Source organism: Entamoeba invadens, assembly GCF_000330505.1.
Source record: "Entamoeba invadens IP1 unplaced genomic scaffold scaff_1105074725665, whole genome shotgun sequence".
NCBI classification, from domain to species: Eukaryota; Evosea; order Mastigamoebida; family Endamoebidae; genus Entamoeba; species Entamoeba invadens.
Window position 1 is genome coordinate 142,775 of NW_004191756.1, and position 12,377 is coordinate 155,151.

Below are 12,377 nucleotides of genomic sequence, written 5' to 3' on the forward strand. Positions count from 1 at the left end.
CCCCTAGTGTAGATATTTAATTGAAAAACAGCTATTCTCAAAGTTGTTTATAAAAAATAAACAACTTTAAGTTTCTTTAAAATTGTAAATAAAAATGCATTTGCCGGGACTCGAACCCGGATCTCCACCTTGGAAGGGTGGAATTCTGCCCTTAGACCACAAATGCTTCTTGTAAACTTAAATAAATTGTCATATAAAGTCTTTAATTAAAACCAAAAATAAATAGTTTGTAAATTATTATTATAATAATTAATATAATTATAATTCTTTTTACTTATTTTGTTACTTGTTTTTGACCAACTTTTTTTTACTAATTAATTTATTATATATATATAATATATTATAGTCGGGTGATTAAAGGGGGTTAATTTGGGACAGAAGTAGTTAATTTAAGGAAAAAACTATAAAATATAATTTCTTTAACCATAAAAGTATTAGAAGGGTTTTTTCAATTAACTACTTTGAAGATAATAAAAGAAAACTATAACTTTTTTATTTTAATATTATTCAATCTTTGAAAACAATGGAAGAAGAAGAGAAAGGAACCCTCGATGAAACAACCACAGGCAATCAACACAAAAAAGCAATTTAAATACAAGAAACCAGTTTAAAAACTGTATTTCAATATATATTCACGATGTATATGGTTAAAATGCCAGAGTTTAATGAATTAACTACAATGTCAATCTTTTAAAGTGTCACAGAATCACTGAAAATCCATCATTTGTTGAAATCTTTCAATCTTTCGTTGTTGAACCATTCCCATTGAGAAAGGAAAAGAGAAAGACCATTTTAACATTAAAACAATTGGAGTTGAAGAAGAGCAGAAAAGAAACGAAACAAAGGAAAATCCTTTAACAAAACAAGTTTCAGACAAATCACAAAAAGTGCTGCGTTTTAGACTTCCACATTTCTCTAAGTGAACAAATTGAGGTGTTTTTGTTTATTTTTGAAATAGAAATTTATAATTATTCAATTTATAATCATTTAAAATTAAAAAACTATAATTTATATTAATATTTTAATTTTATGTTTATTTTGACCTTTAAATAGATTTTTTAAAAATTATAGTTTCAAAATTATATTTATCAAAATTAACTACCTTTGTCCCTTTTTAATGCTATTTATCCCCCGACTGTAATATAAATTATTTTAAATATAATTTATAATAAATTAATTAAGTAAATAATAACATTAATAATAACAAAAAAATATAGTAGTTTATACTTATAAAGAATTTTACACATTTACAATTTAAAACTATAAATATTAATAATATGTACTTTTTAATTAAAAATACAATTAAAAAAAAGATGAAACAAAAATGATTGTTCCGTCATGTAATAACGGGGAATACTTAAATAACTTCAAAAATTGTATTATTTCATACTAATAAACTTATTTGTTCTATAAATTCTTTGTTGAAAGAAAATTTCGACCAACTTTTTAGCAGAAAAATTTTCAATAAAAGAAGAAAACTTGAAAAGATCACACATCCCATTGATGGTTTGTTAACGTTTATAGTTAAACAACACTTCTAATACACTAACGTGGAGCCACTTTTTGGGTCATCGAACAAAGCAACCATTGCTGAAATAATGATTGAGGACGACCAATTGAAGCCAAAAGTTTTTGTCGTTCGAAAGAATGAAAAAAAGGAATTGATTCAATTTGGTCCACAAGACTCAGTTAAAGGAAAAGTTCTTCTTCAAATGGGGAATTTGAAAAAGCCACTTTTGCACAACGGAATTCGCATTACGATGTGCTCTGTCTTTGGTTTGTTCAATGAACTATATACTCTAGTAAATTTATTATTAAACAACTTAATATTTGAATTAAGGAATTAACTGTAAGAGTGTCAAAACAACTCGAAACCAGTAACATTATTTGAGACTGCGGTTGACCTCTGTGGCCCAGGCGTCATGAGTTCTGAGAAAGCGATGTACTCATTTGAGTTTTCGCCTATAACACACTACGAATCTTATAATGGTGCATATGTAAGATTGAGGTATTTACTGCGAGTGGTGATACTGGCTAAAAGCCCGATATTTCCCGTTGAATATGAGTTTGCCGTCTCTCTGCCACAACCGAAGGACGACTCAATATACAAACACCTTCCCGTTAATACCCAAGTTGGGATAGAAAAGATCATTCAAATGGAAATGAAGTTGGAAACGAATACATACGCGTTAGAAGACGTTGTGATGGGGTGTTTGTATTTGCGCGTTCTACGCGTGAATGTATCGAAAGTGTCTGTCGACTTAATTCGAAAAGAATTTGTGGGAAGACCTCCAGTTGAGAAGAATGTCACTGTACTTAAAACACTTGAATTGGCCGATGGACAACTGGTGAAAGGAGATACCGTGCCCGTCAGAATATTTTTGAATCGAATTAAGGAATTGACACCGACACTAAGTAACGTGGCTGACACCTTTTCAGTGAACTATTACTTATCATTTGTATTTGAAGATGAAGAAGGACTCAAATATAATGCTTTAGTAGAAATCATTTTAATTCGAGGAGAGAAGAATAAAAAGGACGTGAGAATTACACCACCCATTAATTTAATCAAACTGGATGATATGAGGGGGGCTGAGGAGTTCTTTTTGGACAATAAAACTGAACAAGAAGAAGACGAGGAAAAAAGAACGGCAATAAAAAACGAGAACGAAATAGTCAAAGTGCAAAAAGAAGAGGTGGGACTCGAAGAAGGACAGACGAAGGAAGAACATACAGAACAAAATATGTCACAATCGAAAGAAAAAGAGGAACCAAAAATAGAAGAAAAAGGTGAATCAAAAGTCGAGTCCACAGAAACAATTCAGGAAGATAATGAAGAGAAATTGGAAGAGGCTTATCACTCAAATGACGAGATGCCGACATTTGGCGACGACGCAAAAAGTGATGACGAAGACACACATCAAAATACAACAATAAAAGAAACGGAGAATAAACCAATTAAAGAAGAAACAGAAGAAAACATAGCAGACAAAGAAAGTCATGGAAACAACATCGACGACTTCATATCATAAACTACTTGTTGGGCTTTTTATTACCATTTAGTATAATAATTTTTAATATAAGAATTAATAATTGTTGAGATTATTAAAAACATTAATACTTGACCTATATAAATATAGTTAAACAATCAATTAAATTTATTTTGAAATAAATATAGAACATAAGTATAAAATAATTATTATTATATTAAAGAAATGTCATTTCTTGAAAGATTACAACTCTTTTAATTAAATTTACTATACCTTTTTAATAATCAAGTAAAACATTGAATGAAAGATTAATTACAAGAAACTATATTTTAATTATATTTACAATGAATAGATTTCGAGATGTTCTACAAAATCAATGTTGCTTTTTGCTTGTTTATTGTCACTCTCAACAGCACTGTTAGGCACTGATACCACTTATGTCTTGCCTACTTCAGGAATTGCATGCTTGAAAAACATGTCGAGTGATTTCATTATCTTCCTTGCCTCGGACTCGAACACGGGGAAGTTTTACTCGAGCGTTGCGTCTACCGTCAAAAATGCGTGGTCCATTGGCTTTGAGAAGGCACAAGTTGATCTTTTATTTACGCCGTGTGTTACTTGTGGAAATCCAGAAACTCAAATTGTCGAGTTTTATGGGAACGTCACTTCTAATAAATTGAAACCGAATTGCATCTGGTTGAACGTCATTGACGGATGGTATTCGGATATCCCAGACAGACAAGGTTTCTTCGAAAAGATGATCGCACAAGCTACTAAGTCTAAAATGACGTTTGGTATCTTCACCTCGAAAAAATATTGGGAAGGCGTCTTCGGTGATACTTATGAATGCCCTAACGCAAGAACAACACCACTCTTCTATTACAATTCTGATAACAATCCAAGTTTCAGCGATTTCAGGAGATTCGGAGGGTGGGCTAAACCTACCGCAAAAAGATACTCCCCTAATAACTACGTCTGCAACACTAAGGCAAATTACGACTACAAAGAATAATTAAGTATTCGGTTACGTTCTCTATTTATAGAAAGTATTAGTTGATTATACTATTTGTTATTACAGTTTTATTTAAAGTATAATTAATAATTTTTTTAGTTTTTAAATACCACTTCAACTCATTTTAGTGGTATTTAGAAAAACTATCACAATTCTATGTGATAGTTTTTCTATAAATTATTAATAAAGTACTAATAATTAAATCAAATTATTTATTACTAAAAATAATTAAAATGTTTTTTTCCAAAAAATTGAGTCAAAAATCTGCAACTTTTTTTCAACTATTTTTTCAATGAACTTAAAAATCAAACTTTCATATTGAACTATCAATTCATTTATTTTAAATTACTTTTTCAATAATCGAAAACAAATTCTAAAATATAATTTATAATACTAATAATCAATAGTATCAAAACCAGATACAAATGAATAATTAATATTTCCACAACAATCTTATTTTTGAAAAACAAAGAATTGTTTCTCTATTTTAGATAATAACCACAAACAATATATTATAGTATTTAAATTATAACAAACTTGTTTTTTTCTATTATTTAAAAGTTATAAAAAACTATACTTAAGAAAATAGAATTGCCATAAATGGAATCGATTTTGGTTTAGGTCATTTGAATTAAAAATATAGTAATTGCCCAATTTTCTTTGTACTTCAGATTTTGAAAAGGGGAAAATCTTGTGTCCCTATATAAACCTAAACTTGAATAGCATTCCAAACATGTCAAGCTTTGCTCTCTTCATCACTTCGCTGTTACTTGTGAATTTATGTCTACTCATTGCGACGTTACTTTCCAAGAATGGTATTGTGACCAGTTACACCTCTCGTAAAATAGTTCACATTTCACTTGGGACATGTCAATTGCTTTTATGGGGGTATTACCCCGATGAACCAAGTGCACGTGTCTGGGGATCGATGTGTTGTTTATTGTATCTCTTTGTGTTCTTAGTCTTTGGTCTTGGCTTGGTCCAAGGCAAGATGGCAGACTTTTTAATAGCAACGGTGTGCAGACATGGGGATTGTCATGAGATGTTATATGGCCCTTTGAACTATTGCATAACAATGACTTTCCTTTCCCTAGTCTTTTGGAAAAACAATCCAGCTTCTGTAATAGGTATGTTTCTGTATTATATAAATACTTTTATATACTATATCTTATACTATATAATACTATATTATATAGTATTTATAGAGAATAGAATAACACTAATATTTAGGTTGCAGTTTGATGCTGTGGGGAGACGGATTGGCTGAAGTGATTGGCAAAAAGTTTGGCAAGACAGAAATCAAGAATTGTTGGGGCAAGACTAAAACACTTGAAGGAGCTATTGCCGTCTGGATATTTGGAGCTCTTGGAGCAATGGGGATGTGCTATGTTATATTTGGGAATGCGTATGTCGTGATGTCGATCATATTAGGAGCTGTTGGTGCTATTGTGGAATTCATTTCGTACCCCAATTATGACAATGTCTTCATTCCTCTTTCTGCAGTGGTGTTCGGATACTTGTTCTAATTAATTCAAATTTTCATATTAATTAATTATAATATATTAGAAGTTATATTATATATATCATAGAATAGATATATAATAGATATATTTTATTATGATTAATATATCTATTTAGGGTTTAATTAATACATTCAAATGACTGAATTGGAGAAGAAGGAGTTGTACATTCAAGTTTTAAAAGAAGAATACGACAGCCGACTTCGCTTTTACAAAACACAATTGGATGCTGCTAATGACAAAATTCAACATTTAGAACACCCCGTTGTATTTAAAGACATCAAACGTGATTTGTTAGGCTCAAAAGCTTTTTGTGACCTTCTTGCATTGAACGGGTTAAAGTTTGAAGATGTTGAAAATTACAAATTGACCAATGAAAGTGTCGATTTGAAAGAACTTAGAGAACAACTGAAAGCCCGTGGGATCACATCAGAGATATAATTGTACTGCTTCTATTTCTATTTGTTCGACTTGATTGATGGAAACAATATTATTCAATTCAATCAAGATGGATGTCCCCAACCCACCCATTACTCTGTAAAAATTCTTGAAGTGCATTAACGAGGACGACTATGTCATTTTGTGTTGTAGCATACCCGAGTGACACTCGCACTGCACCCGCCTCCTTATTCCCAATGACTATATCCAAACATGACTCAGGGTCAAGTCCATCCGTTTGTATCCCCGTCATATGACTCATATAATCTTGTATATCAATGCCAACGGCAGACAGACATGATCCTGGGTTACACATACACCCTGTCCGCACATTGATCTTCTTTTCTCGAAGAAACGCATTTAATTTGGCTGTTGGGTACATCTCCCCCTTCTCATTGAAGACATTGAAAGTGACAGTCGGGCCTTGCAGTTTCGTAGTAAAGAAATTTCCGTAGATCTCAAACACGTTTTTCCCATTTTGGTGTTTGGTTGAGTGAAGGGTATGAGCTAGTCGTGTTGCTAACACAGTTGTTGTCTTCTGGATGTTTGTCACGCCTATTTTGGCAATCATTTCAAAGCCAAATTGAAGCGCGACGATTGTCTGTATCGACAATGAGCCTGCTTCAAGCTTTGGTGCTTTACTATAAAATATTTTGTAGTCTGTTTGTGGTAAAGAGGAATAGACGGTTCCGCCTCCAAAGTAAATTGGACTAAGTTTGGTGATGACGTCTTTCCTCACTAATAACGCGCCAATGCCTGTTGGAAATCCAAAGATTTTGTAGAAGGATAACGTCACAAAAGATGGGGTGTGTTGTGTTAAATTGAGTGGAGAATGACTGACATATGCAGCAGCGTCTAAGACACAATTCCAATTGGCATGACGCTCTATCTGATCAATCCACTCAAGTGGGTATTGCTCACCATCAAAATTGTTCTCCGCAGGATACGCAAAAAGTGTCTGTGTGTTCGTCTTCACCTTGGTCTCGATGTCATCAAAGGTGGAATATGACTGGAACGATGCTCCACGAAGTTTGGCAAATTCACGAATACCTAAGACGGAATTGTGATTCTGCTCAGTGAAGATAAAACTACTTGAATTCGTAAAGGGATATGATTCCCCTATTAAACGAAGTGCAGCAGTACATCCACTTGTAAATACAACTTCATAATTCGACGCACTGAAAAAGTCTAAAACTAGTTTGCGTGCTTTTCTTAGCTCCTCGGCACTTCGAAGGCCACACACATTTGGAGAGTCTGATAGTTATTTTATTAATTAATATATTATAATAGTATTATAATATATATTCCTCTAACATATCATATTTAACGAAACAAACGAGTGTTACAGTAAAAATGATTTTTTAAAAGATTTGAAAATTTGTCGATTTGCTCGTTTTTATAGACAGCAGCCCCTGCATAATCAAGATAGATCTCTTTATTTTCGGTTTGTGGAATATCAAAATGAGGCTTTTCCTGTGTTAAAATTGAGCGAAAGAGTGAAATTAAACAAAACGATGCAAAGATCGCGATGGTCACAATCACAATTTTGTTCAGATCTTTTCTTTGTACATTTTGATTCATTATTTTTGGTTTTTAAAGTTTCAAGAAAAAATCTCCAAAAATTTTTTTTGATTTGAACAATTGAACTTCAAAAAAATCAAATGCAACAAAACGAGATTTGTGACGAAATAGACAAAATCTCGTCATTTATATATCCATGGGATTTTGTCGATATTGGCGTCTTACAATTTACAAAAGACGAAGTTCCTGAACAAAACAAAAGCGAAATAGAAAACAACTTTTTTTATGTGAAAGAACAGCATTTTGGAATGTACTTTTCGACTCAAAAAGTGGTTTATGATTATTGTCTAAAAAACATTTCAAATAACAAAATTTTATATTCAACCATTTTGTTAATGATAAATGCCGATTGTTCTGTCGCTTGGACAACACGATTTTCGCTTAATCTTGACAAAGAAAGTGAATTCAAATTTACGGAGTGTCTCACTCGAATATTCAACAAAGGATTTTTAATATATTATTATAGAGAACATCTCCTAGGAAATTTGGCGTTGGATGAAAAACATTTTTTGAGTGAAGTACAGACAACAACAAATGTTATTGCGAGGTACCCAAGAGGTTATCACTTGTACAAACATCTTCTGTGGGTCGTCGATCACTCCAAATGGTTACAACATGAAAGTCTTTTGAAATGGTCTGAAAACGTTGTTTTAACAGACCCAACCGACTACACTGCATTTTCCTTGCGGAGATACATCTTCGAAAAAGGCAGTGGCGTTACTATAATGAATGGTAATTATATCAATGAAAATAGAATTTGTCCTGACCCTCAATTAAGGCAACTCCAAATAGAGTTCGTGTGGTGCCTAACTATTGTACACTGCATACCAGGAAAGGAGGCTGTTTGGTTGTATACATTTTGCGTTGCTTCACTTCTTGATGTTATTAATCAAAAACGAAGCGGGCTTTTCGACTTCAAAAAGTACTTCGACTCGATGTACGAAAAACACCACAAACTGACGGTTTCTAGGACAATCACTGGAGAATTGTATTACAGCGAAATCCCTTTTAGTGCAATCGAAACTTTGACACAATTTATCAGAGAAGAATTGCATAACCAAACCAACGAAATTCCCGCACGTATGGTTGTGAAAAGACTCCACATAAATTGAATTGATGACATTTGTCACTCAAGACAAATTTTATATTTCTGGTTATTTTAATAAACCTACTACTATTCTTTTAACAACTATATAGTAATAACAACATTATTATAAAATACTAGTTCCATTTAAACTCGAATAAAAGTACTTTTTAACACCAAATGGCTGAGCGTCGTGTCTCCAAAGAAATCCAAGACTTTTGCAACCTTCTTGTAGGAACCTGGAAATTGAATCAGCGCGTTTTTGGCTTTGAGAAAAACTTTCCCGAGAAGAATGCAAAGAACTTAGTGATAGATGTTTGTTATTACACATACAAGTGACTCACTCACCAGAAGATTGCGAGCGATGATGTGCTAACAAACGAATGTCACAGATTTTATCGTTGGACTACAACAAACGACGTCGAGATGCCCGAGAAGAACGTAACATACCCGACGATGGTAATGGAAGTGTACGCGAGGAGCGAAGCCGAGGAGTATGACTTCGCCTTCCATTCAGATGGTTTGTTTTACTATAATTTTACTATTAAAAAAGCACTTGAGCTGACCCACAGATTTCATAGAAAATGGCTCGGGGTCAATCACCGGAAAGTGGATGAAAATCCTTCTCGACTACAACAGAAAGGACGAGCACACCACAAAGATCCTCCACTACAAGCTTGAAGACAAAAACAGTTTGTCGTTGGTATTCTATTTTATTCTAGTTGTTTTATTATATTTTATAGTATGTTTCAATGGGAATGGTATTGACCCCTAGCCATCCTCTACACGGGCCTTTGTATTGACAATAGTGCACGCAACTCCATCATCGAGCAAGGTGTGATGCATCGTATATATCTCAACGAGAACATTGAGCTTCTCAAGACGAAATAAGACATTCTCTCATATATTCCTTTATAGTTTTGTTACTAGTATTTTACTATAATTGAATAGTAACCAACCAATTGAATCGACTGAATTATGTCTACACGAAGAACGCTGGGGTAGTTCTGGGTGGGACTGGCTTCTCCGACTCAGGCACTGCGTCGAAGATAGGGAACTCGCGTTTCAAGTCGGTGCCGACTTTCATGATACAAGCGACGTTTCCGCATCTTCCGCAGTAATTTGGCGCGGACCAGACAGTCACCATTTTGTCGTTGAATTGGTATTTATACCCTTCTTGAACGATTTGATGGGCTCTCGCGATGAGTTCCAAGTTATTAATTTGGCAGAACTCCAACACTGGTTTTGCCCCAAAGATGTAGCCAGCGCCTCTCATAGAAGGTTTCATATCATCGATTGAGTCATCGGGGTCGGACCACATCAAGTCACAGAATGCACCTTCATGAGGGATCTCTTGGTTACGCTTAACGATGACTCTGATATGATCGACGGTCCTAATTTCCGGGGAGAGACCGCCGTGAACACAAAAGATCTTTCCGTCGATGAGCGCGGCGATATTTAAATAGTCGAAGACTTCAGTGCACCATCTCCATGAATTTGCGGTGCCATATTTTTTAACGCATTCCTCATAAAAGCCATAGACTTGCGTAACTTGTCGACTCTCGTGGTTCCCACGCATCAAGGAGATACGTGTTGGATACATCACTTTGTATAACATCAACAATGAAAACACTTCAATCGCTTGGCTTCCTCTGTCGACGTAATCACCTAAGAAGATGTAACTCTTCTCGGGAAGATCCCCACCAATCGAGAAGAGTTTCAACAAGTCATAAAACTGACCATGGATATCACCACAGACTATGACCGGTGTCGAGATCGGTTGTACATTCGACTCTTCAATTAAAATAGACTTAACGGCGTTGCAAAGCCTTTTGAAGTCGTTCTCGGGAAGGATGTTCCCCGACTTAATAATTTCTAAGCATTTTTGATAATCCATTCCGTGTGTGCTTTTTGAGATGAGACCTCTTTTTTAGTGAAAGGGTTTTTTGTCTTTTTTCATCATTTTTCTCGTCATCTTGCGCCTATTTGTCCGGAACAATCAGGATCTCTCTTTCGGAATTGTTCTTGTTTTCTCCTCTGAAATAAAACTATTTGAGGTTTTTATAACTGAAATGTCCAGTTTTCTAAGTTCAGTGAATTGTTGGTGGAACGAGCATAATAGTGGCGTGATTCGGCGATGTTTCCCGATTATGTATGCGTTTTTTTACTGATAAAAAACACTCGGCATTTTCAACAGAAAAAAACAATTGTTTTATGGTCAAGATTAAAAAGTATTATTACTATAAATTATAATTTATTATATTAAATCAAATAACCATTTGATTTTTTTGGAACAATTAGGGTTTCCAATTTCGCGATTTGTCAAAAGAAACAGAATGAAATGCCCAGAATTGAAAAAAGTATTTTGAAGACGTAATAACAATAATATATATAGTAAAAGTACTATATTTAATTAATTATTACAATGTCATCGAACCCCATAATTGCAAATTATTTTTGGACCTGTGTTGATTTTGATATCCTTCAAACTTTTTTAAACGAATAACATTTTTTATCTTATAATAAAGTGTTATTGATATTAAAAACTATAATAATACTACATAGAACTATATAAGCAAACGATGTCGTTTGAGAAGAAAGTGGTGAGTGGACAGCCATGTTTAGTCAAAGGGAATATAATGAATTCGCCAATTGCTTATGTTATAGTACCTGGCAACCCGTCGATACTTGAGTTGTATGAAGACTTTGCGAATCAGATGATTAAACGATATCCAAGTCCTGTTATTATATCGTCATTACAGAAGACGGCGGGATATACAATTACATTATCAGAAACTGTCGAATTGAAGAAACGCTTTTTCGAGGACTTATTTGCGACATATCCCAACACGAAGTTCATAATTTTTGCGCACTCCATTGGGAATTACATCTCACTCAACGCATTGAAACAACTTCCATCTTCTCTGTGTAAAGAGAAAATTATTGGATTCTACTCCCTTTTCCCAGCACTCAAAAATATGTACCCCACATTCACTACATTATATCGAGTTCTGACGTGGTCCTATCTCTTCATTTACTTGTTGGCTTGTTTGACACATTTGATGAAAGTTGTTCCTCTTTCTGTCGTTATGTTTGTGTTTAATATCTTCTCTGATGTTCCACATCAATACATCAAAGCTATTAAAGATGGATTAACTCCAGAAATCACTGGACAAATGTTATCACTCTGCAAAGAGGAAGGTGTACACATCAAAGAGTATCAACAAGACTTCATCGACTTTATTCAAAGTATGAAGGACCAAATGCACTTCGTCTATGGAAAACATGACGTGTATGGCGATGAAACTGTCGCAAATGAAATGATGACAATCTGCCAGGACGCATCATTCGTCGTGACTAATACTTTACACGCTTTTGTCCTTGGATATGTCGAAGATATAGTCGATATCGTTGCTCCACTCGTTAGAAACAATTTCAGACAACTTAAATTGATTGAGGAATAACTCATTTCAGTTAAGAACACAATAAATGTTATTCAAATGTTATTCTTTTTTCAAAAATGACTCAACAACGAAAAGTCGAATGAACAATAACTAAAATTATTGAATTAGTTTATTATAATTTAATTATTAAAAAAACAATGAAATTTCCATTCTTGGAACAAACTATTTAAGTATTGATTTCAAATTTGAATTGTAATTTTCAATTAATTTCTTTTTACCAAATAAATCATTTTTTTGTTAAATTATTTCTTTTGATTTATTTTATTTAATATGTCTTTCTATTTTGTA

At 33.6% G+C, this 12,377-nt stretch overlaps 9 protein-coding genes across 9 annotated transcripts; 7 read left to right on the forward strand and 2 right to left on the reverse strand.

Moving 5' to 3' along the window:
• Nucleotides 1–1,598: 1,598 nt before the first annotated feature.
• Nucleotides 1,599–3,032, forward strand: EIN_284400 (vacuolar protein sorting-associated protein 26A, putative; the record flags this gene model as incomplete). The annotated part of the gene is made up of 2 exons (XM_004184162.1): nt 1,599–1,776; nt 1,855–3,032. The coding sequence occupies 2 exons, from the start codon at nt 1,599–1,601 to the stop codon at nt 3,030–3,032; spliced, it is 1,356 nt and encodes a 451-aa protein (XP_004184210.1).
• Nucleotides 3,033–3,366: 334 nt separating this feature from the next.
• EIN_284410 (lysozyme, putative) lies at nt 3,367–4,002 on the forward strand (the record flags this gene model as incomplete). The annotated part of the gene is made up of 1 exon (XM_004184163.1): nt 3,367–4,002. One exon carries the CDS (start codon nt 3,367–3,369, stop codon nt 4,000–4,002), a length of 636 nt encoding a protein of 211 aa, XP_004184211.1.
• A 733-nt stretch (nt 4,003–4,735) lies between these two features.
• EIN_284420 (hypothetical protein) lies at nt 4,736–5,528 on the forward strand (the record flags this gene model as incomplete). The annotated part of the gene is made up of 2 exons (XM_004184164.1): nt 4,736–5,129; nt 5,233–5,528. 2 exons carry the CDS (start codon nt 4,736–4,738, stop codon nt 5,526–5,528), a joined length of 690 nt encoding a protein of 229 aa, XP_004184212.1.
• Nucleotides 5,529–5,660: 132 nt separating this feature from the next.
• On the forward strand, nt 5,661–5,963 carry EIN_284430 (hypothetical protein; the record flags this gene model as incomplete). The annotated part of the gene is made up of 1 exon (XM_004184165.1): nt 5,661–5,963. The coding sequence occupies one exon, from the start codon at nt 5,661–5,663 to the stop codon at nt 5,961–5,963; it is 303 nt and encodes a 100-aa protein (XP_004184213.1).
• Nucleotides 5,964–6,021: 58 nt separating this feature from the next.
• Nucleotides 6,022–7,541, reverse strand: EIN_284440 (molybdenum cofactor sulfurase, putative; the record flags this gene model as incomplete). The annotated part of the gene is made up of 2 exons (XM_004184166.1): nt 6,022–7,214; nt 7,298–7,541. The coding sequence occupies 2 exons, from the start codon at nt 7,539–7,541 to the stop codon at nt 6,022–6,024; spliced, it is 1,437 nt and encodes a 478-aa protein (XP_004184214.1).
• Nucleotides 7,542–7,876: 335 nt separating this feature from the next.
• Nucleotides 7,877–8,653, forward strand: EIN_284450 (hypothetical protein; the record flags this gene model as incomplete). Its single annotated transcript, XM_004184167.1, has 1 exon — nt 7,877–8,653. The coding sequence occupies one exon, from the start codon at nt 7,877–7,879 to the stop codon at nt 8,651–8,653; it is 777 nt and encodes a 258-aa protein (XP_004184215.1).
• A 152-nt stretch (nt 8,654–8,805) lies between these two features.
• EIN_284460 (hypothetical protein) lies at nt 8,806–9,516 on the forward strand (the record flags this gene model as incomplete). The annotated part of the gene is made up of 4 exons (XM_004184168.1): nt 8,806–8,940; nt 8,980–9,145; nt 9,198–9,317; nt 9,401–9,516. The coding sequence occupies 4 exons, from the start codon at nt 8,806–8,808 to the stop codon at nt 9,514–9,516; spliced, it is 537 nt and encodes a 178-aa protein (XP_004184216.1).
• A 91-nt stretch (nt 9,517–9,607) lies between these two features.
• On the reverse strand, nt 9,608–10,522 carry EIN_284470 (serine/threonine protein phosphatase, putative; the record flags this gene model as incomplete). Its single annotated transcript, XM_004184169.1, has 1 exon — nt 9,608–10,522. The coding sequence occupies one exon, from the start codon at nt 10,520–10,522 to the stop codon at nt 9,608–9,610; it is 915 nt and encodes a 304-aa protein (XP_004184217.1).
• A 685-nt stretch (nt 10,523–11,207) lies between these two features.
• On the forward strand, nt 11,208–12,089 carry EIN_284480 (hypothetical protein; the record flags this gene model as incomplete). Its single annotated transcript, XM_004184170.1, has 1 exon — nt 11,208–12,089. One exon carries the CDS (start codon nt 11,208–11,210, stop codon nt 12,087–12,089), a length of 882 nt encoding a protein of 293 aa, XP_004184218.1.
• Nucleotides 12,090–12,377: the final 288 nt, after the last annotated feature.